Source organism: Passer domesticus, chromosome 25, assembly GCF_036417665.1.
Source record: "Passer domesticus isolate bPasDom1 chromosome 25, bPasDom1.hap1, whole genome shotgun sequence".
Lineage (NCBI taxonomy): Eukaryota > Metazoa > Chordata > Aves > Passeriformes > Passeridae > Passer > Passer domesticus.
Window position 1 is genome coordinate 3,054,594 of NC_087498.1, and position 25,602 is coordinate 3,080,195.

At 45.2% G+C, this 25,602-nt stretch overlaps 1 protein-coding gene across 9 annotated transcripts in view; it reads right to left on the bottom strand.

Annotated features, from left to right (window-relative positions):
• The window catches only part of SRGAP2 (SLIT-ROBO Rho GTPase activating protein 2), a 102,982-nt gene that overhangs the window by 31,313 nt on the left and 46,067 nt on the right, over positions 1-25,602 (bottom strand). For 7 of the 9 annotated variants that reach the window (XM_064399349.1, XM_064399348.1, XM_064399345.1 and 4 more), the window contains 6 exons: positions 18,058-18,120; positions 14,156-14,371; positions 12,715-12,843; positions 7,001-7,225; positions 5,266-5,367; positions 4,242-4,439 (listed from right to left, as the gene is read on the bottom strand). In XM_064399349.1, coding sequence (XP_064255419.1) covers positions 4,242-4,439; positions 5,266-5,367; positions 7,001-7,225; positions 12,715-12,843; positions 14,156-14,371; positions 18,058-18,120 — 933 coding nt within the window. The remainder of the gene's footprint in view (positions 1-4,241; positions 4,440-5,265; positions 5,368-7,000; positions 7,226-12,714; positions 12,844-14,155; positions 14,372-18,057; positions 18,121-25,602) is intronic. The other 2 variants (XM_064399350.1, XM_064399346.1) reach the window with 1 other exon arrangement.

Genomic DNA, 25,602 nt, shown 5'->3' on the forward strand with positions numbered 1-25,602 from the left:
TAATATTATCTATAAAGAGGTATACACACTGAGGCAGTAGTGAGGGAGAGGGAAAACCTTCCAGGAACTAAGGAAGTTTCCCCTGAGGGCTCCCCAGCCCTGGTGTGCACTGACACAACAAACAAAAATGGCTTTAATTAACTGCCAAAAGCCTGTGTTTTATGTCCCCTCGCTTGACAACATTGAAAGAAACATTTCACAAGAATTTAAGTCCCTTTGGAAAGTCTCAGCATTTCCTGCTTCCTTTATTAATATTTCAATTTTTTTTTGTTCTTCTGGAAGAAAACAGGAAGCTCCCTCGAAAAATGAATTACATTTTTTGGGGGGAATTTCCCTGTAGAGTTTGCCAAGCCCTAACTGTATTTTGCTCAATCAGTGAACTTTTTGAAGAAGAAAATATGATGAAAATAAAAATAATAAAATAAAATGATAATAAATAATATAACTATACTAATATAATATAAACTATATAAACTAGAATAATAGAAACGTAATAATAATAATGATAATGATAATAATAGTAATAATAATAATAATAATAATAATAATAATAATAATAATAATAATAAATGCTGCGAAAATAACCAGTCTTTAGGGGGGGAGCTGAGGATAAATCTGGTTCTGGGGGCCTCAGAGTCACAGGTGAAAGGACAGGAGGGTTGGAAGGCTCAGCTGCAAACAGAAGCTTAAAGACCAGCAGATCAACTCCTCTTGGCAGAGTTAAGCTCCCCTTTGAAGCAGATCTAAACACTTAAGCCCAGCCTAAGGTGGGTCAGGCAGGGCAGGGCAGAGGCACTCGCTGGGACTTGCAAGGCTCCAGCTTTGCATTAAAAACATCAACAGGTACCAGGGGTGGCTTTAAAGGAGAAAAAAAATGTTCCCATCCACTGCAGAATTTAATTTTTTTTTACTGTTTCCTCATGCCTAACATTCTGTTCCCTGCCTGTTGCAAGGATGCTGATGAAAAAATAAAATTAATTACAAAATAAAGCTTCGGGCTTTTCTCAGTGAATTACAAAGATCCATTAACCCTGGATTTTTGGCGTAATAAAAACAGACAAAGGAAAATAAAATCATCAAACTACAGCAGAACTCCTGAGGATTTCATGTGGGGCTGGAGCTGGGCTGAGTGCAGCCAGAACAAAGCAGCAGGAAGGTCTCTGGGTGCCTCATTTGAGCACAGGACAATTCAGAGGTGAAGATCAGCTGGGAGGCAGAGCCAGGAGCATCCTGCACCTCCAAGCCCCAGCAGGGTGGGCACCTCTGAGCCAAATCCTGCAGGATCCCCAGGCAGAACCCAGCCAGGCCCTGCCTCCCTCCCTGTCTGGGACACAGAAAAATCAGTTCTGCCCCTGATCCATCTCCTGTCAGGAAAACTCTGATTTTCCCCCGTCACCTCTCCAAGAATAATTCCAAACCAGGCACTCAGCTGAAGGATGGGGGGACTGGATCCACCTCCCAGGGTCAGCACCCAGCTGCAGGGCCCAGGAGCAGCAGGGTTTTATCCCCCATTTCCCCATCTCTTCCTAGAGCAGTTTATTTTATTTATTTTATCCCCCATTTCCCATTTCTTGTTAGAGCAGCAGGATTTTATCCCCCATTTCCCATCTCTTCCTAGAGCAGCAGGATTTTATCCCCCATTTCCCATCTCTTCCTAGAGCAGCAGGATTTTATTCCCAATTTCCCCATCTCTTCTTGGAGCAGCAGGATTTTATCCCCCATTTCTTGTTAGAGCAGCAGGATTTTTCCCCCATTTTCCCATCTCTTGTTAGAGCAGCAGGATTTTCCCCCCATTTCCCATCTCTTGTTAGAGCAGCAGGATTTTTTTCCCCCATTTCCCCATCTCTTAGGGCAAAACTAAACCCCCATTAATCCTAAAGCACTCCACCCAACCAGCACTGCTCTGCCTCCTCCTCTCCCCAGAGACAAAACCCCAACATTTCACCCCAGAACTCAAACGATGCAGGTTTAGAGGTGGAAGAATGGAGCCATTCCCCCCTTCCCAGGGCCCAGGTGGGGCTGGTGCCAGCTGAGCCCTGCTGGGCAGCTGTGCCAGGGTCCCTGGCTGGGGAAGCAGGGCTGTAACCATGGCAGCAGCAGCACATCCTGCATTTTGGCTGCATTTATTTTGGCTCCCTGAAGTCACTGCTGCTCCCCTGCCTCGGCCACCTGCAGCAGCTCAGGGCTGGGGCCATCCTCCCCTGCACACTGGGAAGCTGAAATTAGCCTGAATACCAATTAAATCACCCTGAATTCACATCTCCCTTCAGAGCCCAACAAGAGATCCATCAGCACTGGGATGTGCTTCCAGTGGAAACAGAGATTATTCCAGTCTGGAGACACTCTAGAGTGGTATGCATATTTTATGGAAAAATACTTTTGCTCAGGATTTTCTCCTGGGAAGCTGAGAAACCTCAGAGAAAAAGGAAAACAATTTTATCTCAATTTCTTCTCCTGTGTTTTGCTGCTTTGGAATGTGGTTGGAGATTGTTTACCCACAGGTGATTGTTTCATTGGTTTCATGTGAATTATTTTGACTTATTGGCCAATTAGAGCCAAGCTGTGTCAGACTCTGGAAAAAGTCACGAGTTTTCATTATTATCTTTTGAACCTTCTGTAAGTATCCTTTCTGTATTCTATAATATAATATAATATAATATAATATAATATAATATAATATAATATAATAATAAATTAGCCTTTTTAAAACACAAAGTCAAATTAATTATTTCTTCCTTAATCTAAAAACCCCACAAATACAACACTCCAGTGAGTATCTTTCCACTAAATTCCCATCACTGTATTTACCCAAGAGCTCTGCCTAGGAATGCAGCACATGGAATTTCCTCCTTGAGTCACATTAATATGGAATATTCTTTTAAATCAGCATTTTTCTTAAAGTTCCTATCCCCCAGCACTCAGCACATCACGAGGTAAAAGGGAATTAAATCTCAATTCTGCACTGCACTTTGTTTTTTATCCCCTACACAAAGCTCTGCCCTCGAGCCTCATTAATACCCATCAGAGGGTTTTATGAGACACTGAAAAAGCTCCTCCTCAGAGATTCTGAGCTGGAAATCCTTATCAAGGCTATTTATAAGCCTGGTCAATAACAGATCAATCCAGCATCTGATCAGGCTGCTTAGGAGGGTCTCTCTCTAACACCACACAGAGAAATATTCCATCCAAAGTGAGCCCTCCTTCTCCTGTTTGAACTCAAAACAGCTCTCTCTAGAGAGGAAATGCTCAGAGTTCAATTAAAAATCACTTTTTTGGTTCCATAACCCTGGGCAGGGTGGTCAATCCTGCCTTAATTGAAGCAGCTTCTCCACCCACTTCTCTCAGATTCACCTTCATGCAGGATTTTGGATTTTTCTAAGTCAAGGCCTAATGATCCATCCTGCCAAGTCAGTGCCATTTGCACTGAAAATTCAGATTTTTAACAAGCAGCATCATTCTGGGAAGAAGGTGAAGGATGCCCAAAGGAATGACAAATTAACCAGGGTAAGATCCATGATTTCCATCTGCTACTCTGAAATATTTTGAAACTGGAAACAAATTCAATGGTTTAACATAAATGTGATGTAGGAAAAAGACACACAGTCTGGCATAAAATTCAATACCAAAAAGCTCTTAGCATCTTGTAAAAAACACTGACTCAATGAAAAGCTTATGCAGGCTGAAATTGTAAGATGATAACAAAAAATGAAAGAGCTAAACATGCTTTCAGTTTGCACTAGTTTTGAAATTTCATGTTTACAAGCTATTAAGTTCTTTCTGTGAACACTCCTTTTCAGATGCAGAAGAAATCAAATTTGACATGATTTACCCACAGACTACGTTTGAATCAACACAGATATCCCAAAATATTCCCAGAGAACTGAGAGCACACATTTCCAAACCCAACATGCTTCCTCTGCTTGCCCAAAATCAGCGAGAGAAGCATTTTTTGTAGGACAAGAGCACCACTTTGCACTCTGTTGTGAGGATCATTCTGAGTAGATCTCACTGGAAATTACAGAATCATGGGATGGGCTGGGTCGAGGAGGATCCTAAAGATCATCCAGGGGATGGGCAGGGACACTTTCACTACCCCAGGCTGCTCCAAGCCTCTCCTGGCCTTGGACACTTCCAGGGATGGGGCAGCCACAGCTGTACCAGGGCCTCACCACCCCCACAGGGGAGAATTTCCCAAAAGAGAAAAAAAATCCCTCTTAAACCGCTAGGAATCAGCCCCTTACAGTGAAGTAGAACTGCTCAGTCTCCTGCTGGTTTGCCCTTCTCTTGGCAATGCTGGGTTTGCTCATGAACGTTTCCGACACCGTGGATTTCACAGATTCCATGGAGTTGCTGTACTGGAAGCAGTCGGAGACATCGAAGTCCTCGATGGTGACAATGTCCTGGATTGTCTGCAGCGTGGCCTCCATCGTCTTCTTCACCTGCCCAGCAAGAAGCAGAGAGCTCAGAACCTCCAGGTTTTATGTTGTGAGTAAACAACAGAGGCAGGGGAGTCCCCCGGAGCACTTTGCTAATAAACAGATATTACTGGTTTCACACCCTGGGTGCTGTAATTAATTCTGGCTCATTAGCAGCACAGTCCATGCAAGCAGAGAGCTGGCAGCACCCTGAGCCTGCCAGGACTCTGTGCCAGGATCTCAGTCGTGATCTCAGGGAGATGGAAGAAATTCAACCTCAAAGCAAAGAAAGCTGGAACCAAGATTCTCTAATTGTCTTCTGCAACTGCATCTACTGGGCAGCAAATGTTAATTACAAACAGGACTCTGCTGCACTGTGCATTTTTACTGAAGGCCAGAATCAACTTTCTAGACATAAAAGAGGTTGCAAATTTTGCCCCAAAGTTCCTGAACACAGAGGTGGAGAGATCAGATCTCCATTCCTGTCATCTTCTCATTTTGGACAGCCAATTAAACAAAAATCACTTTAACTCAGGTTATGCAAACTCACTTCAAAACATTAAATTCCTCCTTTTCCCTTTGCTATCCAAATTCAACTTTGGCAACACAGCCAGTCTTATCAAGGAAAGGATGGGAAGAGAGATATGGGGGATGCTTTAAAGGATCCTCTCCACACACCCAACTTTCCTGTGAGATCACACCGTAATTAATGCACAAGATGCTTTGGCCTTGAATTTTACCACAAACATTCATACTAAAGGACCACAACAACCAGATTCTTCCATAATCAGTGCCCAACAACCACTGGAAATAGCTGAGAGGGGCTGCTGAGCTTTGGTTATTAACTGACCTCTTCATTCTCAATCTTCAGCGTGGACAAGCGGGACTGCAGCTGCTGGCACCTCTGCACCAGCTCACTCTGCACTGGCTGCTGGGCACACAGCTGAGACTCCTGCAGGAGAAACAGCACAGCAGAGCACTGCAGTTACTCCTTCATTCATCAGACACCAACATTCTCTCAAGTGCTGAACTTTAAAACCAAACCCAGTTTTAAAATCCAGGTTGAAACCTGGATTTCAAGCAGAGGAGAAGGTTCTGCCCAACTGCAGCTCCCTGCCTGGGAGGAATGACAGCCAGCATCAAAGAGGAGCTAGAAAACATCACTGCTTTCAGTGATGTCAGCTCAAAGTGTGCTTTGGAAGTCTGGAGGTGATTTTTATCCCATGTATTTGGATAAATCACATCAAAAATCAAGAATTGGGCTCAGTGCTTCAGCCAGGCATCCTGGGGTAGGGGCACAAGGGGCTGGGATGGCTCAGCTGAACCCCTGCACAGCACAGCAACAGGCACAGGTCGCTCTTGAATGAATCCAGGGCAGCTGAAATCAAAGAGCTCAGGCTGGGGACCTGTCCCAGGCCCCAGAACACCGAGGGTCCCTGAGCTGCTCAGAAAGGCTCTCACTCCACAGCATGAGGCAGCTTTTCCCTTTCATTTCATTCTGGGTTTTGTGTGGGTTTTCTACAGAAAACACTGACCTCACTGCCTGAGGCTGTTTCTTCAGAGGCAGCATTGAAAACGGGAGTTTTATCCCACCCATGCACACACAGGATGACATATTCTGATTTCATCTGCTGCGTGCAGCACCATTGCAACAAGACCATCAGCTGCATTCCTAAACACTCCTCCAGCCTTGGGAAGCAGCAAGATGAATGATTCAGTGAATGGGAGCTGCTCCTGAATGAGACTCTGCAGGTAATTCCTTTTCTTCCCACGATTTTACAGCATCAGAAGCACAGAAAAATCCAGGGAATGTCATCTGCAGTCTGAAGGTTTCACTTAAAAGGGGAGAGACAAAGAAGAGCCTGGAGCACAGGGCTGTAATTCCCAGCCCAAAAGAAGAGGCTGCCTGCAAGAGACCATCCTGCAGTCTGGAAATGCAACCAAGTGACCTCAATTGTCACACTGTGCATGTGCTCCCATCCAGAAGCAGTTTCAGCTCGTGTGACTTTCAACAGCTCCCAGCTGAGCAACCACATCTTGATAAACCCATAAAAGAGAGGGGTTTGCCCTGCCAAAAAAGAGGAGTCCTCTGACAGCCCTGGCTCACAGAGGATGCAAAAAGCAGCATTTGTGCTCTCAGGGTGCACATTCAGATGCTGCAAAAAATCAACATTTAGTTTTCTTATATTGGCCCCTCCAATCTCAAAATTCAGAGGTTGTCTTGGGGATTAACCTCTAGTTTAAGCAAACCTAGTAGATTTCCTACTCATATTTAATATTAAACCTAATTAAGCATTTTCACATCCAGTGAAGGGCCAAGGATCAGGATCAGGTCAGATTTAACAGCAGCACTTGCTCCTTTTCCCAGAATCTTTGGGGTTGCAAGGGACCTCTGGAGATCATCCAGCTTTGACAGCCAAAAAACTAAAATTTAGATACCTCTGCCATGAACCTCTGCTTAATCTTTACCTCATCTCCCACCTCCCAGGCTCCCAAAAGAGCCAAACAGGCAGCCCTGGTGGGGATCAATTAACCAAAAACGAGGCTGATAAACAGGCAGAGCTGCAGGAGGGGCCCGCACTGACCATGTCCCCCATGTGTGGCTGGAACTCAAACTTCATGGGGGGGCAGAAGACGTTGTTGTACATCTCCATCAGCCTCTGCTTGTCACTGTTGGCATCCAGGTTCTCCACAGCATTCTCAATGGCATCCAGCCCCTCGTGCTTGGACTGCTCCAGGTTCAGCTCGGCCGACAGGAACGTCCTCAGGGCTCGGTTGAGGCTGGCGTGGTAGCCCAGGTCACAGCACTGCTGGAAAAACACACACAATTCCAGGTGAGTGAAGCTCCCAGGATGGGGATCTGAATGGTTCCAAAGGGCAGGAGTTGTGTAAATGGGGAATGAGCTGTGGGGTTTGTGTCATCTGCTGGGTGGGAGGGAGGTCCCACGTCTCTCACTGTATGCACCCAGCCTGTAACCCCATGCAAATTTTATCACCATGGTGTAATTATAGAGCTTAAATTATAAACTGTAATAGAAGCTGAAATTATTGTAACAGTTTGTGGGGTTTTCTTGGAGATTTACAGACTTATTTTTCATGGAGTACTAGAGACCCATTTCATCCAAAAATGAAGTGGTGAAGTTCAACAGCAGGGCCATGGATTTCCCTAAATTCTACCCTGACTTTTAGGGGTCTTGCTCCTATGAAAACACTCCAAAATCCTTAAATAACATCATTCAAAGGAAGAGGAAAGCAAGGCACTGAAGTGCTACTGGAGAGACAAGACACAGGATTTGGATCATCTATAAAAGCCAATCTGCACCCAAATAATTCCATAATTGCAGCAAACTGCTTCGTTCCATGTATTCAGGCAGGAGGAGCATGACCTGGACATGAAACCAGAGTCATCCAAAACCCAGCAGCCAGCAGTTGGGATGATTTCATTGCTGGGGTGAAACAGAAGAGCAAAAAACTTTGAAGCAAGAAGTGGTTATGGTCAAGAATTTCCTGGCTGTGGCTGACACTGGGATGATGTCACTGGGAGACAATCAAGCAGCTTCATTTCCACCACGGCTGCAGAGCCAAGTTTTCATGTTTCAGAAGGGGGGGAAAAAGGAGCTTTTCATTAGCATGAGATCAGAACCAGCCTGGATTTTTCAGCCATCTCATAAAGTGAGCAAGAAGGAGCCCACCTTGTTGGAATTACAAGCGAGATTACATCCACTAGGAGAATATCCAAAAAGGAAAGAAAGAGACCATCTGCTTGATTGCTGTGCTGCTCTGTAAGCAAAATTCACATGAAAACTCCTCCCAGCCCATCATTTGGGTCTCATCACTGTCATTGTTTGCTAACACAGGGAGAAAAAGGAGGGGAAAAAAGGAGGAGGGGTGTGGGGAGAGAGAAGAGAAACTGCTGGACCAGTCCCTGCTCCCACAGAATTCCTGCCACTGAGTGCTGGAAGGCTGGCTCTGGTGCCAAACAAGCTGTGGCAGGTGTGAAGCCTTGGAAAAAGAGCTGCAGTTGCTGGTTGGGCTGCAGGCAGAGAATTAAGGGACTTTACATTCAATCAGAAAAGAACAAAACCAGCCAAGAGAAAAAAAAATACCCACAACAACCCAAAAGCAAAACAAAAAGCAAAATAAAAAAGGCTTGATTGAGGATCTGCACGTGTGGAGGCAGCCTTGGATCAAGAGGCACTCCCAGCTTCTGCTCACTCTGCAGGGCTGGTCCTGCAGCCAAGGGGGAAGATGGGACTGGGACCAGGACCAGGACCAGGACCAGGACCAGGACTAGGACCAGGACCAGGACCAGGACCAGGATCAGGACCAGGATCAGGATCAGGATAAGGATCAGGACCAGGACCAGGACCAGGACCAGGATCAGGACCAGGACCAGGACCAGGACCAGGACCAGGACTAGGATCAGGACCAGGACCAGGACCAGGACCAGGACCAGGACCAGGACCAGGATCAGGACCAGGATCAGGATCAGGATCAGGACCAGGATCAGGATCAGGATCAGCTCAGGTTTAACAGCAGAACTCACTCCTTTTCACTGAATTTTTGGGGTTGCAAGTTTTGGGGTGATCTGGAGATCATCCAGGCCAAGGCAGGGTCACCTGGAGGTGACACAGGGACAAGTCCAGGTGGGTTTGGGGTGTCTGCAGAGAGGGAAACTCCAGCACCTCCCTGGGCAGCAGTTCCAGGGCTCTGCCACCCTCATGGACAGAAGCTCCTCCTCACGTTGAGGTGGAAGTTCTTGTGTTGTAGTTTATTGCTCCTTGTCCTGATCAGAGCCTGGCACCATCCTGACATCCCTTGGGGAGATGGGCTTGGACTGATGGGATATTTTATGGATTCATGGAGTATTTTATGGATTGATGGGAGAATGGAATGGATTGATGGGGTATTTTATGGATTGATGGGATTTTGGTATGGACTGATGGGATATTGGCATGGATTGACGGGAGATTGGAATGGATTGATAGGAGACTGACATGGATTGATGGAATATTGACATGGATTGATGGGATGTTTTATGGATTAATGGGAGACTGGTATGGATTGATGGGATTATTGGCATGGATTGATGGGATATTGGTATGGACTGATGGGAGATTGGTATGGACTGATCAGAGACTGACATGGATTGGTGGGACATTGGTATGGATTGGTGGAATATTGATGGGAGATTAGTATGGAATGATGGGATATTTTATGGACTGATGGGAGATTGGCAAGGATTGATGGGATATTTTATGGATTGATGGGAGATTGGCAAGGATTGATGGGATATTTTATGGATTGATGGGACCCCCTCTCAGCCTTCCCTTCTCCAGCCCCCCCAGTCTCTCCTCACCAGCAGGATGCTCCAGACCCCAAATCATCTTTGTGGGTTCTGCTGGACCCTCTCCAGCAGCTCCTCAACTGCAGAGGCCAGAACTGGACACAATTCCTGCTGTGGGACAGTGCATGTGCACCCTCCCAGTATGACCAGTTTGTGCTCCCAGTGTTCCCAGAAATGCACTGGGAGGACTGGAATCCACAGGGGAGTTAATGTGGCACACCCCACCTGGCTCAGGCAGGATGTGTTGGCTCTTTGCTGTTGAAGCCACTGACAGAGAACATTTCCCCCACTTAAAAGGTTTTTTTTTTAAGTCCAGTGTTCCATGTTTATAAATGCACCAGTCCTGCCATCCCTTTTCTGGGTTATATAAATGTTTGATGGAACCATTCTCAAAGGAAATCAATTTTTTATAAGAATTTAATGATAACTCATTCAAATTCACTTCCCAACATGACAGCTGATTAACCCTTTGTCAGTTAGCTTTCAAAAGTAGAAGATTTAAGGGGAAAAAGCCCTTTGTTTTAAAATGCAATTCACAGGAAGGGGAAGGATGAGATCCTGGAGTAACACCTACTCCTGAGGAGCAAAGCAGGCTCTGGCTCTCACACACACATTTTTATCTTTTTTTTTTTTCTTCCTTTTTCCAATCCTGTCCTAGTGACCCTTTTATAAATATGAGTTAATGCAAACTTCCCCATTACTGTAATATTTCATTAGCATCAAAGAGCTGTCTCAGTCCCCAAAGTCAGGAAATTCAAAACTACTGGGCTATGGCAGAAACAATTTATTGCTCTTAACTCTCAACAAAGAATTAACTCCCTGTTATCCTTCCCTGCACACTGCAGAGGGAACAATGTGCTGGATAAACATGACATTAAATATAAAGTTTAATGCTATTTGGCCTAACACAATCTCCTTGTGAGTAACTTTGAAGATTACTTTTATATTCTATTTCAAAATTCAATATCACCAAATGATTAGATCGAGGGAAGGCATTACAGCCTGGCTTAAAAATCACATTTTTATTCAAGTCAGATGGCTCAGATAACCATCACTGGTTATAATTGTTAATTTTCAATCCTTCAGGATCAAAGGCATTAATAAATCTATTTTCCCTGTGTCTTAACAACGAGATAACTGAACTCCATCCTGTGCTCCCAGACAAGCCCCACATTTTTCCATGCCTGAACACAGAGCAGATAACAGTTTTATTCTAAAAATAATGGGAACTTGTAGAGTTAAACTGAATGCTCCAAGGGCAGGGACTCACCCAGAGCCACCAGGGCTCCTCTCCAGGAACACACAAATCCCTGGAATTCAGAACTTTGGGCTCTTGTTCTGCCATGCCCCAGACACAGCTGGGACTGCCCAGGGAGAGCAGCTCTTCCTTCCAGGCTGGGCAGCCCAGATTTGTCCTGTCCTGCTGCAAACAGCTCTGTGCTTACAAATCATTCTGGGATGTGAAAGCCAGATGGACTCTTTGCTACCTGTGATTAATTAAAATACACCAAAACCAGGCAGCATTTGGGGGAAGACTTGAGAGACAGGGCTTTAGATGAAAAAAATTGAAACAATTAAATCAGTCTGGTGCTGGTGAAATTAATCCCAATCTTGTAGCTTTGATATAAATATATACAGAGTTCTAATTTGTTAAAAACCCAGGGCCACGCAATTAAGGTTGAGCAAATGTTAACCCAAACAGGGCTCCTAAAAAGGCAGCAGGAATAAACAAACCAGGCCTCTCCAGTGCAGCAATCCTGCAAACCATGACATTTGGAAATAACAGCATTTTTCAAGCCCCCTCTCAGTGACAGCCCTGACCTCCAAAAGACAGGTTTAAATCAACACCTGGCACAAGAGCACTCCAGGAGAGTTCATCACCAGCTGAATAAATGTATCCTATGGACTGCTGCTTATTCTAATAGCTGAGTAATTAATAGAGATCTGAGTGCTCTTTATTGCCTGTGTCTAGAGACTCTTGTGCTCAGCACTCCCTGCTCCTCCTCAGCAGCTCCCTCCAGGCTCTGCAGCCCAGTGCTTCCAGCAGGGATGGCCTTGGAAAGGAGCAGGATCCACAGAGCCACTGCCCCACTCTCAGCGTGTCCAGGCTCAAGGGGTGGCTCCATCCTTGGCAATAACCTCAGGGTTCCTCACTGGCTCTGCTGAGTTCTCAAAAATCAGAATTTTGGTTGGTTTTTTTTGGGTGCGTTTTACCAAAAGCAGAATTTCTGCCCCCTGAATGGTGGGGAGACTGAAATATGTCCTGGTGGGCAGGGAAAGGATCAGAGGGAAGGGCTGCAGCTGTGCCAGGGAGGTTTGGGATGGAGATCAGGGAAAGGTTCTTCCTCCAGAGGGTGCTGGGCACTGCCCAGGGAATGGGCACTACTGAAACCTTCCAGAGCTCCAGGAGTGCCTGGACAGCAGCCTCAGGCACAGGGGGGGATTTTAGGGTGTCTGGGCAGGGCCAGGAGCTGGACTGGATGATCCCTGTGGGATCCAACTCACAGTATTCCATACTTCAATTTGGACTTTTCCAAAACTTAAAAGCAGCTTTAGAAAACACCTCTGAACTCCATCTCTTCTACCAAATTCCTTTGAATGTTTCTACAGTTTTTTGGTTTTTTTTTTTCAAACACGCTGCTGAGTTAAAATCTTGTGGCTTTGCTTAAAACAGCCCAATGAAAATGTCAGGCAGCAGTGTGACACTGAAGCTGGGTCCCCCTCTAACTCAGCAGCTCCTCCTTTTCCCCCTCCCAGTGGGAGAAAAGCTCCTTGTCTGTCTAACCGAGGTGGCCACCTGAGAAAAGCTCTTGGGACAGCTTCAGGACCAATTATCAGCCCACTGCCAGCCCCAGGCCAGCTGTGCAGAGGTTTCCAGCTGTGCAGAGGTTTCCAGCTGTGCAGAGGGAGGAGAGGGTGTGGGAGGCTCCTGGCCCCAGCAGCAGCACTTACATCAATGAGATCAGACAGGTCATGGATGTAGTACTTGAACACCGAGGCATTGGTGGCTTCCAGGGCCAGCAGATACTCATTCCTTGCCTTAATTGCCTTCAGTCTGTTTTCTGTGTACTTTGCTTGGCGCTGAAAGACAACAAAAACCAGAATACAGCATTGAAAGAGGTGAGCAGCACTGTGAGTAACACCAGAGAACAATGAACAAACCTCACTCTGCTCACACAGATTTTGCCCATTTGAATTCCAGTTTTGCCAGGACTCCAAGAGTGGAAATGCAGATTAATTATTTAGATGTGTTTAAGCATTGCTACCCTAGATTGAAAGTCTTGAGGCTGTGGGATGGGGACGATTAGAAGAGGAATGAAGGGACAAGGGGGTTAGGAGGTGATGGCCCAGCTCCAGCAGCACCAGAGAAGCCCATGAGGGTCTCAGGGTTGCTACAGACACCCCACCTCTTCCAAGGCCTGACCTTGGTCCTTCCAGAGCCTAAATCCATCCAGAAATAACTCCTTCCCTTCCATGGGCTTGAACCTTAGAGCTGAACTGCTGCAGTCACCAGTGAGGCCACTGGTTCTGCCCTCAAAGCCAGTTTGGGGTTGCTGGGCTCCCTGGAGCACCGGCCTTGTGCTCTGCACAACAGAAATAACCAGGAATTCCAGCAGGCAACTGCTGCTCTCCCTCTCTAACCTTGTTTCAGCTTTCTGTGCCATGCACATCCCATTTTTGAGCCCGTCTCATTTTTGTGCACATCCCGTTTTTATGCACATCCCACTTTTTTTGTGCACATCCCATTCCCTGGGATAACACAAACTGCCTGTCCTGAAGGCTGGTTTTGCCTTCCCTTCAGCTGGCTGTTAGCAAAACCTGCACCAAGAGTGAGATTTAGCTCTGAGGAGGGAACCAGAGGCTCCTGTGCAACTGCTGCTTTCCCACTCTAACCTAGTTTCAACTTTTTGCCCATGCCTATCCCATATTTCTGCATATCCCATTTTTATGTGCACATCCCACTTTTGTGCCCATCCCATTTTTTGTGCCATGCACATCCCATTTTTGTGCACATCCCATTTTTGTGCCCATCCTATTTTTTGTGCCATGCACATCCCATTTTTGTGCACATCCCACTTTTGTGCCCATCCCATTTTTGTGCCATGCACATCCCATTTTTGTGCACATCCCACTTTTGTGCCCATCCCATTTTTGTGCCATGCACATCCCATTTTTGTGCACATCCCATTTTTGTGCCCATCCCATTTTTGTGCATATCCCATTTTTGTGCCCATCCCATTTTTGTGCCCATCCTGTTCACTGGGATAACACAAACTGCCTGTCCTAGAGGAATCTGCTGCTGGTTTTGCCTGCCCTTCATCTGGCTGTTAACAAAACCTGCACAAAGGGTGAGATTTCCTCTGAGGAGGGAGCCAGAGGCTCCTGCCAGTACCTTCTCCTTCATCTTCTCGATTTTTTTGACAGAGCTCCTCCGGACGTGTTTCTCCTCAAACTTGACGTTGGAGGTGGAGTCAGGGGAGCGCGGGGTCTGCTTGTCCTCCTGCTTCACTGATTTCCCAATCTGCTTCTCCTCCTGCTTCTCTGCCTCCTTCAGCTTGCTCTGGGCGCTGATGCTGTCGGCGTTGTACATGTGGTAGGTTTTCATCACCTGCAGACAACACCACACCCAACACTCAGTGCCCAGCTGCTGGTCTGCAACACCTGAACCAGGGAAAAAACCCACTCAGGGGAACCCCCCAGGTCAGAAAAGCAGGGCAGTGCCACTGTCATATTTTCTGAAAAATCCCTTTGCCAGGATTTCTTCTCCTGGGAAGCTGAGAAGCCTCAGAGAAAAATGTAAACAATAATGATCTGATTTGCTTCTCCTGGGTTTTGCTGCTTTGGAATGTGGTTGGAGATTGTTTATCCAACAGGTGCTTGTTTGATTAGTTTCATGGGAATTGTTTTAACTTAATGACCAATCACAGTCCAGCAGGACTCTGGAAGGAGTCACGAGTTTTCATTATCATTCTCGTTAAGCTTTCTGTCTGTATCTTTTATTCTTCAGTATAATTTTAGAATAGCATTCTACATTAGAATAGAATAGAACAGACAGAATATATATATATATATATATATATATATATTAAAAATATATACTATATATAAAATTATAATATTACAATATTAGCACATTATAATAATATAATATTAAATAATATAATATAGTAAATAATAGAATAATATCATATTATATACTCTAGAAAATAATATAATATTAAGTATATAATATCACAACATGTATAATATAATATAATATAATATAATATAATATAATATAATATAATATAATATAGTATAATATAGTATAATATAGTATAATATAATATGATATAATATAATATAATATAATGTAATATAATATAATATAGTATAATATAATATAATATAATATAATATAATATAATATAATGTAATATAATATAATATAATATAATATAATATAATATAATATAATATAATATAATATAATATAATATAATGTAATATAATATAATATCCTTCTAAGAACACAGAATCAAATTCACTCATCCCTCCCCTCATCAGGTTTGTCTGCAAATTCAGCAGGGCAGGAGGTGCCTGAGAGAGGGGGCTCTCAAAACGCGTCTGAAATCCAAGGGGGTGATTTGGTGCGTGCCTTCTTGCACGAGGCAGTGAAGGAGGCACAAAAACAACAAAAAAAAGGCTGCAGGCTAATCCAGCCTCCTTGACTGTTCAAAGGAAGTGATATGGCAGGAAAATGAGAGCTTTTCATCAGCAGGTGAGGTTCCTGAAGGGAGCCCTCTCAGCCTTTCATCTGGGTGGGTCAGAGCTTTGAACAGCACAGCGTGGAAATCCAGTCTCAGCACAGGGGCTGCAGGAGCCACTCAGGTGGCACTTGTTCAAATCAAATTTGGGGCATAAAAGTACTTCTGGGTATCTTATGCAATAAAAAAAATTCTACAATAAAATAAAATTGTAAATTATGAATAAATTCTAAATTTATATATTATTAATAAATTATAAAATTATAAATAAAATAAATTAAAATAATAATAAACAAGTGCGGTTCTTGGCTTTAGGGAGACCTGGACCCCGTGCTGTATGGACAACTTCTATTATAGCACATTTTTATTAGTAAATAGAGATAAATATCCCACCCCCAGTCACAAAAATCCCATTTGTTTCACGTGATGTTAATGTCTAGATTTGTGTTAAGCAAATAGAACCAAAGGACATGAGGTCTAAATCAGTTTTTTATCCGTAAATGCAAAGCAATTTGAATCCCTCACCTAAACAAACAAGATACAACACTCACAGGGGGTAAAAAAAATGTACAATTGCATGAAGTCACTCATTCCAGCAGCAATAAAGGCTCCACTTGTGAATAATTGGATTTCTTTCAGATGAAAACCCGTTTACAGCTCTTTTGCAGCAGAACATAACAGGATTTTACCTAAGTGGGCTGCGTGCTCCCCCTCTGCAGTGATCAGCAGAGGTCCCAGATTCAAAGAGACTCTGGATTGAAACATGAAAGGGAATGTGACTGCAGCCAGTGCTAGGAACATCCTGAATAATTCACACCCCGCACCCGCAGCCCCTGCAGATGCTCAGACTACAAAGCAGGCGTTTATAATTATAATAATAGATGCAAAGGAGGTGCCTTTCCTCTCTTGCTCGGAGCAGAGCTGGCAGAGAGCAAAAGCAGAGGGAGAAATCCCAGTTTTGGTGGGGTTTTAATGGTTTTGTGCCACGCTGGCAGCCACAGGCTGTGGGGACACTGCTGAGGGCACAGGGCAAAAAAAATTCCAGGCTGGGACAACCCTCTGTGTGTTATTTGTGTAGAGAAAGTAAAGATTTCATCATTTTGCCCAAAAGCAGGGATGCTGCCAATCCTCTGGAAATGGAATTAGGGAATTATTGAGGTTGGGAAGACCCCCAGGATCGTCCAACCTTTGGTTAATCCCCACTTTGTCACCCAGGCCAGAGCCCTCAGTGCCACATCCAGCAGAAAAAGAGGTGGAATTATTTCTGGAAGTCCCACTAAATTGAATCACTGGTGGGGTGGCTTTAATTCCTGCAAAAAAAGCATCTTTTAGCACCATCAGAAGTGGCTTTTTGCAATGGCAAAGCTTTTCTGGTGAAGGGACAATTTAGAGCTCTGCAGCAGGAGGAATGAATGAATAAATAGATTTTAAATTCCCAGCACTGCCATTAAAAATATCAATACCTTACTTCACTTTGTTTAGCAAATTCTGGAAGCTCTTCCCTCCAGGGGTAATTAGCAGAATTCACTAATTGGCTCAAAAAATGACCTGTCAGATCCTGACATCCAAAAATTATCCCCAGTCCATGAAACTCCACTCCAGAGCCACTCCAGATCAGAAATTGTTCCTAAAATCTGGGTTTTTTAGCAGATTCATGTCCTACCTTAGGACACCATGCATGACAGGACTCAAAAATTGAGCCCTCAATTAGAAAACTATTTCTGGAGTGCTGATTTGCCTGAACATTTGGCTTTGAGGCTCTAATTGTAACAAATTGCAATGAAACAATTCCATCTATGCATTTTACTGAGACAGGAAACTTCAGGGAAGCCCCTGAAACTCTGCAAAACTGATTTTTACCCCAAATTTCACCACAGGGTCAATATGCCACAGCCTGAGAAACAACCCTGGGTCACCTTTTGGAAGGAGGAAGGGCAGGACAAAAACCTCAGTGTCATGACCCAACAAATCACTAAGGAAGGACAAAATGAAAGACATTTTGAGCCTCTGAACAGTGAGTTCTGCTTTTAAAGAAGAGAACTTGCTCAGCAACAGCAAAATTTTCTTTAAGCAAGAGGTTTTTCCATTCAATAATGTGAGGAGAAGAAAAATCCCCACGCAGCACATGAGCCCTTGGGGACAAATCCTCCCTCCTCTTCCTCCTCCTCCTCCTCTTTGGGGTCTCCAGTGGATTTACTGAGAAATAAAAAGCAGAGAAGGAAAATCTCCCTTTAAAAGGAGCTGTTCTGCTGAGAGCTGAGGGAGAAATAATCTCAGTGGGTGCCTCTGAAGGCTCACACCACACAAAGACCACAACTTTGGGCACATTTGGAAATAATTCTCCTATTTCTGGCTCTTTTTTAAACCATCACTGCAGCAAAGTGTGTGAAGGTGAGACAACACTTAGAGAGCTGAAACCACACGGGGACAGAGGGGAAAAAATGGGATTTATGGAGCTTTGGAGCAGGGATTGCAGCCTTTTGTCAGGCAGAAGTCAAACACTTCTCCCTTCTGCCTGAGGAGGTGCCAAGAAATCAGTTTGATTTACCGTGTAGAGTTCATTCAAAACCTTCATCAAGTCCTCCTGGAGCTGCAGTCCCACTTCCTTGCTCTGCAACAGAACAGAGAAATGAAAGTTAATTGAGGAAGATGCTGCAGAGGAAGTGAGCAAGGGGCATCCACAAGTGATTTAGGGCCAATGAAGCACCACTGGTAAATCCAGTCAGTGCCCAGGCCAGGGGCACTCAGTGTTCTGCTGAAGAAGGGGTGTTAATAAACTGAAATCTCAGATGGGCACAGTCAGGGAGAAAAAAAAAAGGAAAAAAAAAGAAGAAAAAGGGCAGAAAAAAGGAAAAAAGGAAAAAAAGGAAAAAAAAGGAAAAAAAGGAAAAAAAGGAAAAAAGAAAAAAAGGGGAAAAATTTTTAAAAAAGGAAAAAAGGGGAAAAATTAAAAAAAAGGAAAAAAGGGGAAAATTTTAAAAAGGGAAAAAAAGGAAAAAAGAAAAAAGGATAAAAAGGTGGGGGAAGGGGAAAAAAAGAGGAAAAAAAGGAAAAAAAAAAGAAAAAAGAAAGCTCAATGGAACATAGATGGAAATTTCCAGAGAACATGAGATTTTCAATTTTCAAGTCTGAAAACACAGAATTTTCCCATTTTCACAGGATCAAGCAAGACTGTGGATGCAGGACAGCTTTGTGTGGAAGCTGAAGAAAAGCAGGATAAGGAAACCACCACCTAACAAGAATAACTTAATTCAGTTTATAGATTTTATTCATTCACTGCTCACTAAGGCAGCATTGGCATGCTCGAAGCCTCATGTTACAAGGGTTTCATATCTACTGGGGCAAGCAGATTTGATAAATTCAAGATTATTTATGCCTACAACATTCAGGAAAAGAAACAGATAAAGAGGCAGTGCAGCCAAACCCAGGCTTAAACCAACATTTCTGCCCAGGAAGTCAAGATAGTGCTAAACCATGAGGAAAAAACCAACAACACACTGATAAATTGGAAAGCCAGAAGAGAAAGATTATCTGATTGAAATTTAAATTATTCCTTGCCCCACACTGTCCAGTTCAGCAGTGTTTGGAGTTTCTGAGCTTAAAAAATTGCTTTATTAGAGATTTTTAAAAATTATTTTGGGGTGTTGTGGTTCAGACCAGCCTGGCATTGTTCTGCTGGGATTCACAGGTATCCAATGCCCAATCCTTTGGATTTTCCACATGTTCCAATCCCATTCTTCACCCTGCTGCCCAGGTGCTACAGGAAAAAAGAGCATCAGACACAACACTGAGAAAGAAAAGCTTTTCCTGAGGAGCCTCTAATACAGAGAGACTTTCTTGATTCCAAACAGGGTTTTCTCCCATAAATATCCTCAGTTAAGTGGAGAGTCAGGGAAAGATCCCTGCTCCTCAGCCCAGGGATCCTCCCAGCTAAAAGCAGAGCAGAAAATGTGTTTTAAAGCCAGCAGGGCAGGCAGATGCTGGGCTGGTACCTGGCTCAGCTCAGAGGCACAGCCTGTCCTGAGGCCCCTCTGCCCACAGAATAAATCTGCTTTTCTGCCCGTTAACATTTGCCAGTCACTTCACAATGTCCAGATGTAAAAATCTGTCACAGTGAAAAGAATAATTTTGTTCAGACACTGCTCTAATTTAGAGAAAAGCACAAAGCTGGTGATTCCCAGCCTCCAGGAAAGTTTGAGGAACAAACCCAGAGGATTTCACCTCTGGAAGCAGCAGGAGCTGAGGCTGCTGCTCAGCCCTGAGGTGACCTGGGATGCTCTGGCTGCCTGTCCTGGATTGCCAAGTGAATTGTGTTCTCTTGGCCATCTGGATGGCAGTTGTCTCCTGCTCAGTGGGCAGTTTTCCTTATCTCTTCCACACCCACTCCTCCCTTGGGGGCACATCTGCTGATAACAGGCTGTGGAATGTCCCTGCATGGCTGATAAGAACTACAGCATCCACTGGGAGATGTGAGCCCAGAGGGAGGAGCCAAGCATTCCTACCTGGATAGAATCTGAGATTCTGGAACACCAGCACGGCTTCTGCACTGGATTCCCAGAGGAGCAGCAGCTGCCTCTTCCCCTGGATCTTCAGAGGAAGACTGCACCCTTCTGCAGGATCCCTGCTCCAGCAGAACCACCCCTGACACTGCAGGAGGGCTGAGCCACAATTCCAATGGGACTGCTGCCAGCACCCTGACCCACAGGGTGTCAGGCTGTGCTCTGACTGTCAGTGTTTTGATTTACTGCACTGTTTATTTTATCTTTTTATTTTCTTCCCTGATAAAAAACTTTTATTCCTGCTCCCATATTTTTGTCTGAGAGCCCCTTAATTTTAAATTTATAACAATTCAGAGAGAGCGGGTTTACATTTCCCATTTCAGGGGAGGCTCCTGCCTTCCTCAGCACACACCTGGCTTTCCAAACCAAGACACTGCCTTTTCCTCCTCGTGGAGGTGATTAATGGAAGGGACTGCCTGGAATGCCCTGAGCACTGAACTTTTCACACAGAAGGAGCTTTCCACACACACTTGCAGTGCTGCTGCAACTGCCTGGCCTGGCCCCATCATCTGCCTCTCACCCTGCTCTTTCCAGCCCATTTTGTTCATTTCTTGCACTGAAAAATTGCTCATTTGCTGCACAAACTGCTGAAGCGTCAATCATAGACAGATTAAAATGAGTGTTTTAATACAGGTTGGGGGTGAAGGGGTAAAGATGATGCCACATTGTCAAAACACAAAACTCTCTGTGCTTCCAAATGAGCTCTCAAGAAAGGAGCTGCTGGATTGCTGGGCTGGAAAAAACCCTTCCATTAGGGTGAAGGTAAGACAGATCACAGGGGACATCAGAACAAGAGCTGTGCAATGAGCACTGTTAATGTAAAACTGTTCCCTGCACTGATTCCAGCAAAAAAAAATGTATAGAAGAAAAAAAGCTGAGCTGGCTGACCCTGATAAATGAAAATATATTGGAGGAAGCAGAAGGGCTTGCTTAGGAAAGTCAGAGGAAAATGGATTGGATGTCAGGAGAAAGTTGTTGCTTGAGTGCAGTGGAGGGAGGTGGAGGTGATGCACAAAGAGAATTCCCCTGAATTCCCACAGAATTCCAAGTGCAGATTAAAGGCTGCTGACCCCACTGCCATCCAGGCACGAGAGATTCCAGCATCATGCCAGAATGTGCCACGGAATTATGAATAAAATCCATGCCAAGGAAAGACAACAAAGTCCTGGCAGCTGTGAATGTCTTGGTATCAATGGCTATTGCAGCAGCCAGTTCTGCATTGTTCTCCATTTTCTCTATTATTCTGTGTGTTTTGCAAAGGCAGAACAATTCATTTTGTAAACAAGGCAATAAATAAGATATTCTGATCAGCTTTACTGTGATCTACTCCTGGCTGTACCTGCAACCACGTCTATCTGTGCCTCCCTTAACGTGAGGAAGGGCTTGTGCAACAAAACCTTAATTAATTGGCTCCTCTAATGAGCTGGGTGTGTGTGGGGCGGGGGTGTCCCCACAAACTGTGAGTCCTTCTTATGTGACCAGGTTAAAGCCTTCTCCTGTAGATCTGGGAGATGATCTGCCTGGAGGAGCATCCTTGGGACACGGCACAGGAGAGGTCACAGAGACCTTCCACAGAACACCAGGCTGGGAGAGACCTTCAAGATCATCGAGTCCAACCCAGCCCCAACACCCCAACTGCACCCTGGCCCCCAGTGCCACATCCAGGCTTTGTCAAACACACCAGGGATGGTGACTGCACCACCTCCCCGGGCAGCCATTCCAGAACTTTATTGTTTGATTATGCTCATTTCTGACCCAGAGATGGGGCAACTGAGAGGTGTTTTAAAAACTTTTATTCCATTTTCAGTCTCATCTGAAGGGTGAGACAATACAGGTGTTACAATTCATGCCATCACAATCAGAGGTTATTACAAGACATTATAAGCGTTTCTTGGCCTATCAGCTTTTGCCACACCATGCTGTAAATACCTAATTCTCTACAAATTCATTTCCCACACTTTATCACTCTTTCTGTAAAAAACTTTTCCTGATATCCAATCTGTATTTCCCTTGGTGCAGCTGCAGGCTGTGTGCTCTGGCTGTGTCAGTGCCTGCAGACAGAGCCCAGCCCCAGCTGAGCACAGGCACCTTGCAGGGAACTGTAGAGAGTGATAAGTTCACCCCTGAGTTTCCTTTTCTCCAGGCTGAGCACCCCCAGCTCCCTCAGGGGTTCCTCAAAGGGTTTGTGTTCCAAACCCATCACCTGCCTCGTTGTCCTCCTCTGGACGAGGAGGAGGAGGAGGATTTCCTTCCTCTCAAACCAGGGAGGTGATGAGCATCCCTTCCCTTCCCTGCACACCCAGAAAGCCCCAGCAGCACCCAGGGCAGCCCAGCAGGATGTGGCAGCAAGGCCAGGCTGGGGATGCAGGTTTTCCCCAGCCCAGGAGGCTGCCATGAGCACACACACTCTCCTTTGTTACTCCAGGGTGGATCTGCACCATGTGCAGGGCTGGAGGTTCTGCCACCCCTGGCTGGAACATAAATTCCCAGCACGGGCCGTGCCAGCTCCTCAACAGCCTCTTTGTTCCAGCCCTCCTCCCCTCCACCTCCCCTCTAATTTAATCAAGATGTTTTTGGGATCTACTGCGGGGCTGTTCCGCATTCCACCCAACATTAACGACTTCAGCTTCCAAATATTTGGGGGGGATAATAAAGAGGAGAGCCCAGGAATGCTGTCAACATTCTCTGCCCTGGATCTCCAGCCCCAGCAAGGTCCTGCCAAGCCTGACAGAAAGATGGGATGGCTTCAAAATCAACATTTCCTGAGGTGCTTTCCCCATAAACCCAACAACAGCTCAAGCCACGGAAGGGTGAATGTGTAACACACCAAGATAAGAGATTTTTATCTAATTTGCTGCCTCAAATTATGTCAGAGGGTGACAGCTGGCGCTGGAGCCCAAATCTGCTGATTCTGGAACCACTCTGGAACAATATCAGGTCTCTGCATCTTTTTAAAAGCTATAATTAAATGTGCCTAGGTGGAGAATAAACATTAAATATTCCCATGTTGTTTGAGTGAGGGTGAGGATGCCAGGAGGGGAGCAGGGATGTAGCACAGTGAGAGTTTTACCCATGGCATTTTCACATTTACAAATTTACACCGTGATGGAATCCTATTTGTACAAATGCCCAGCTTTTTAACCATTACACTCGTGTCATGTGGTGGCTTTTCCACGTGTGGGGTGCTTTAAAATTTGTCATTTTCTGGTACCAGAGCAGCAAGAGGCACAGTGCAGCTGTAAAGTAGGTCATGCCAGACCCCTTCAGAGAATTAATAATTCCTTTTCCTTGATTACTGCAAGGCTTTTAACCAACTCATTGTGGATTTTTTATTTCACATCAAACACCCTGCAGTGTACCAGGAGATAAACTGGGGGGGTTTCCCACCATCAAAGGCTCTAAACAGGAGAATTTCAAATGCTCAGATTGGTTTTCTTGATTCCAAACAGGGTTTTCTCCCCATAAATATCCTCAATTAAGTGGAGAGTCAGGGAAAGATCCCTGCTCCTCAGCCCAGGGATCCTCCCAGCTAAAAGCAGAGCAGAAAATGTGTTTTAAAGCCAGCAGGGCAGGCAGATGCTGGGCTGGTACCTGGCTCAGCTCAGAGGCACAGCCTGTCCTGAGGCCCCTCTGCCCACAGAATAAATCTGCTTTTCTGCCCGTTAACATTTGCCAGTCACTTCACAATGTCCAGATGTAAAAATCTGTCACACTGAAAAGAATAATTTTGTTCAGACACTGCTCAAAGTGAGGCTTCCACAGTCCATTCTTTTAAAAAAGGTAATTTTCTTCTTTTTTTCCCCCCTTCAATTTGAACAAGATTATCAGGCTGCTTCTAGGAAAATTTCAAAGAGACAACACAGAAAGAGTGATTAAAGAGACCAAATTAAAGAGGCTGCTGCTCAAAGGTCTATACATGTATAAATAATCCCAAGGGATCCCCCTCAAAAGATACATCTGGAGGCAAGAAAACCTGATAACCATGCAAGGAACAGGAATGTTGTTCCATGCAGAGAAATGAAGGGTCACATTTAATAGAGAGGGTGACAGGGGGATAGAGGGAAAAAGGGAAATCAAAGCAGGAATCAGCACAAATAGAAGAATATTTTGTGTGGAAAAAAATACATCTATAAATATAAAAACAGAGAGGGCAATAGGGGGATAGAGGGAAAAGGGGAAATCAAAGCAGGAATCAGCTCAAATAGAAGAGTATTTTGGGTGGGAAAAAACTCAGGTATACAAATATAAAAACGTACATAGATATAGAAATGTAGAAATAAATAAATAAATAAACGGGCTGTGCTGAAGGAGGACGAGCAGGAGAAATCAAAGGGAGATGAAGGAATGAAAAGGAGCAGACATCAAAGCAGGATGATTTTCCAGGAGAGGGAGAGGTGACCAGAATAGCAACGCTGGTGGCACCAGGGCTGGGAACTGCAGCCCTGCACCAGAGCCAGCCCTAAATCATTAACTCTGCCCAAACAAGAAAACATCACCTCCTCCCCAAGGTGGAACTATTTGTCACTAGGACAATCCACAGTTTTATTTGCTGGAAATGTGGTTATTTCACCATTTATCTTCCACAGAATCGCACTGACACCACCCCTGGGGGCAGAGAAATCCCAGATTCCCACTGACAGCACCAGGATTCATCTTCAGGGCTGTCAGAGCAGCCAGGCCCTGAGCAGCAGCATCTCCCACCAACACCTAAAAGTGTCTCCTCAGGAGAAACCAAAACAAGGGCATGGAAAAGCACAGTGCTCCAAAATTCCTTCACCTCAGCTGAGAGCTTCCAATCCAAACCCACATTTGGGGCACGCAGCTCAGACATGGCACGGCCCTGCAGGAGAAGGGACCCAGGGAAGGAAACAAAGCCCAGAGGAGGGGACAAGGGGCTGACACACCATGTTCATCCAGCAGCACGCAGGGCTGGCTCTGGCAAAAGCACAGCTGCTCTTATCAGCACAGATAGCTTTGAAGTGGCTGGCAGGCTCCCATCCATCCATCCATCCATCCATCCATCCATCCATCCATCCATCCATCCATCCATCCATCCATCCATCCATCCATCTCTCCCTTCATCATCCATCCCCATCCATCTCTTCCTTCATCCTCTTATCTATCCATCCATCCATCCATCTATCCATCCCCCATCATCAATCCTTTATCCATCCATCCCTCATCCATCCCTCCCTCAGCCCTGGGGTGGGGTCTGTGACAGGACCTGCATCTCCTCGTCCCAGCACACGGTGAGACACAGCCACAGACCAGGATTCCCAGGGTGCTGGAACCCAAGAAGTGCCACCACAAGCCCTCTGAACGCCCGAGTGCAGTGCAGGCAGCCCCACTGGCTGCTGGAATTCACTGATTTCAGACTGCCACAAACCCATCCCTGCTCCCCCACCAGCCCTGTGCAGAGCCCGAGGGTCCAAGGGTGACCACGTGAGAATCTCACCCTGAGCACTCTCCGACCCAGCCTGAAGGGACACAGCCCACGCTGCCACCACTGCAGGTGATGTTCTGGCTGCAGAAGG